General features: G+C 55.0%; 1 protein-coding gene across 1 annotated transcript in view; it reads right to left on the bottom strand.

The window, feature by feature from the left end:
* LOC119588340 overlaps positions 1-291 on the bottom strand; it is a 28,894-nt gene that overhangs the window by 1,555 nt on the left and 27,048 nt on the right. The window contains exon 8 of the mRNA XM_037937027.1: positions 44-285. Within this exon, the coding sequence (XP_037792955.1) occupies positions 44-285 (242 nt within the window). The remainder of the gene's footprint in view (positions 1-43; positions 286-291) is intronic.

Below are 291 nucleotides of genomic sequence, written 5' to 3' on the forward strand. Positions count from 1 at the left end.
TAACATATACACACAAAACCACAACAAAACCACTCCAACGCACTATTAAAATCAACAGGGTGGCCATCCTTATTGAGGGTGATACAGCGATCCGTATCAATCACGATCCACTTTCTCTCCTCGTCACACACAGCCATTTCGGTGATCCTCCTGTTGCACCGGTAAGTATCCAGGGGGGAGGAGGTGACCCCCCCAAGAATCCGTGGCTCGAGCGGCGAAGGGCCACGCTGGCCGAAGGAAAAGCGGCCACTGAAGGGACACGGGATAGGGTCAGGGGCGTCCGCTGGGAAG

Source organism: Penaeus monodon, chromosome 23, assembly GCF_015228065.2.
Source record: "Penaeus monodon isolate SGIC_2016 chromosome 23, NSTDA_Pmon_1, whole genome shotgun sequence".
In the NCBI taxonomy this organism is placed as follows: Eukaryota; Metazoa; Arthropoda; class Malacostraca; order Decapoda; family Penaeidae; genus Penaeus; species Penaeus monodon.